The 1294-nt window shown below is 26.5% G+C and overlaps 1 protein-coding gene across 1 annotated transcript in view; it reads left to right on the top strand.

Annotated features, from left to right (window-relative positions):
* The window catches only part of LOC108747906, a 15993-nt gene that overhangs the window by 4882 nt on the left and 9817 nt on the right, over nt 1-1294 (top strand). The window contains exon 2 of the mRNA XM_018485796.1: nt 618-771. Within this exon, the coding sequence (XP_018341298.1) occupies nt 618-771 (154 nt within the window). The remainder of the gene's footprint in view (nt 1-617; nt 772-1294) is intronic.

Raw genomic sequence — 1294 nt, 5'->3', positions numbered from 1 at the left:
AAATATTAAATAATATTAATATTAAATATATTTTGAAAATATTTTAACAAATTAATAATATAATCAAAATCTAGCCACTATAAATATATTTTGAACAATATATTTTAACAATTGATGTAATAAAAATCTAGCAACATTTTTCTAATTTTTTATACTATTTATTTTTCTTTTGTATGAATATGTTATTAAGTTTCATATACATTTTACATATGTTTTTAAGTGTTAAAAATGTTTCATATCAGGTTCAAAACTGTTTCTGATCTAAAGTACAATCGCAGATACATTATTAATAATGATTACGTAAATGTTTCAAAGTGTATTTTTTAATAATATTCATGATTTTTTTATAATATTCATAAGTGAATACATTTAAAATTTAAATCTCGCTTTAATTAATAATAGAAGGTTGATTGTTTTTATAGAATTAATTTTTTCCTTGAATTGCTATTTCTCTCTCCCTCTCTTTCTTCTTCTCTCTCTTTTTATATGTCATATGATCATGCGCAGAAGAAAAAATCAATTAAATATAGAATGTATAACAGCATTTTCGTTCTACGCATGTGCTGTTAGAATGAGAATTGTGGGGAGATTACAAAATCAGTGATTGTATAATATAGATATGCTTGGTTAGCGTCGTACATTCATCACTATTCTCATCTGAGAAGATATTCAAGAAGATGCTACATCACAAAACAATCTCTTCCGTTTGGAAAATGCTTATTGTATTTTTTGCTTTTGTGTTTGTGACAACATATGTTACAGCAGAAATACGTGAGTAAATAAATATTTATCACATATTTATTTGCATTGTATGTAAACTTTAACCCTTATGTGGCCAACCAGGTACCCGGATACCTATGGTCGCACATTTTGTTGAATAACTTTTTTTCTTAAAAATATTGGCTAAAATCGTCTCGGATCCCCATTATTTGACCGATTTCCTATAAAATTATGCATTAGAAAGTTTTTTTTTTATTTATTTTCACAAAAAATTTCGAGTTTCAAAAAAAGTACCTCCCCAGGCCAACCAGGTACCCGGGTACCTCTATACATAAATAATGGATTCGGGTAGTATATTATAAAATAAAAATGATTTTTATACAAAAAGCAGTAAATTATCAATAATAAATAAATTATAATAAATAATATTCATTTATAGTTAATAACTATATAACTAAGGCTATATATAACTAAGGCTACAGCACGTTTTTAGCCATAAATTTGTATAGAGGTACCCGGGTACCTCGGTTGGCCCCGGTACAAGATTTTTTGGTTGGCCACATAAGGGTTAAAT

Source organism: Trachymyrmex septentrionalis, unplaced genomic scaffold (assembly GCF_001594115.1).
Source record: "Trachymyrmex septentrionalis isolate Tsep2-gDNA-1 unplaced genomic scaffold, Tsep1.0 scaffold202, whole genome shotgun sequence".
Lineage (NCBI taxonomy): Eukaryota > Metazoa > Arthropoda > Insecta > Hymenoptera > Formicidae > Trachymyrmex > Trachymyrmex septentrionalis.
This window is presented reverse-complemented; position numbering and strand designations above follow the sequence as displayed.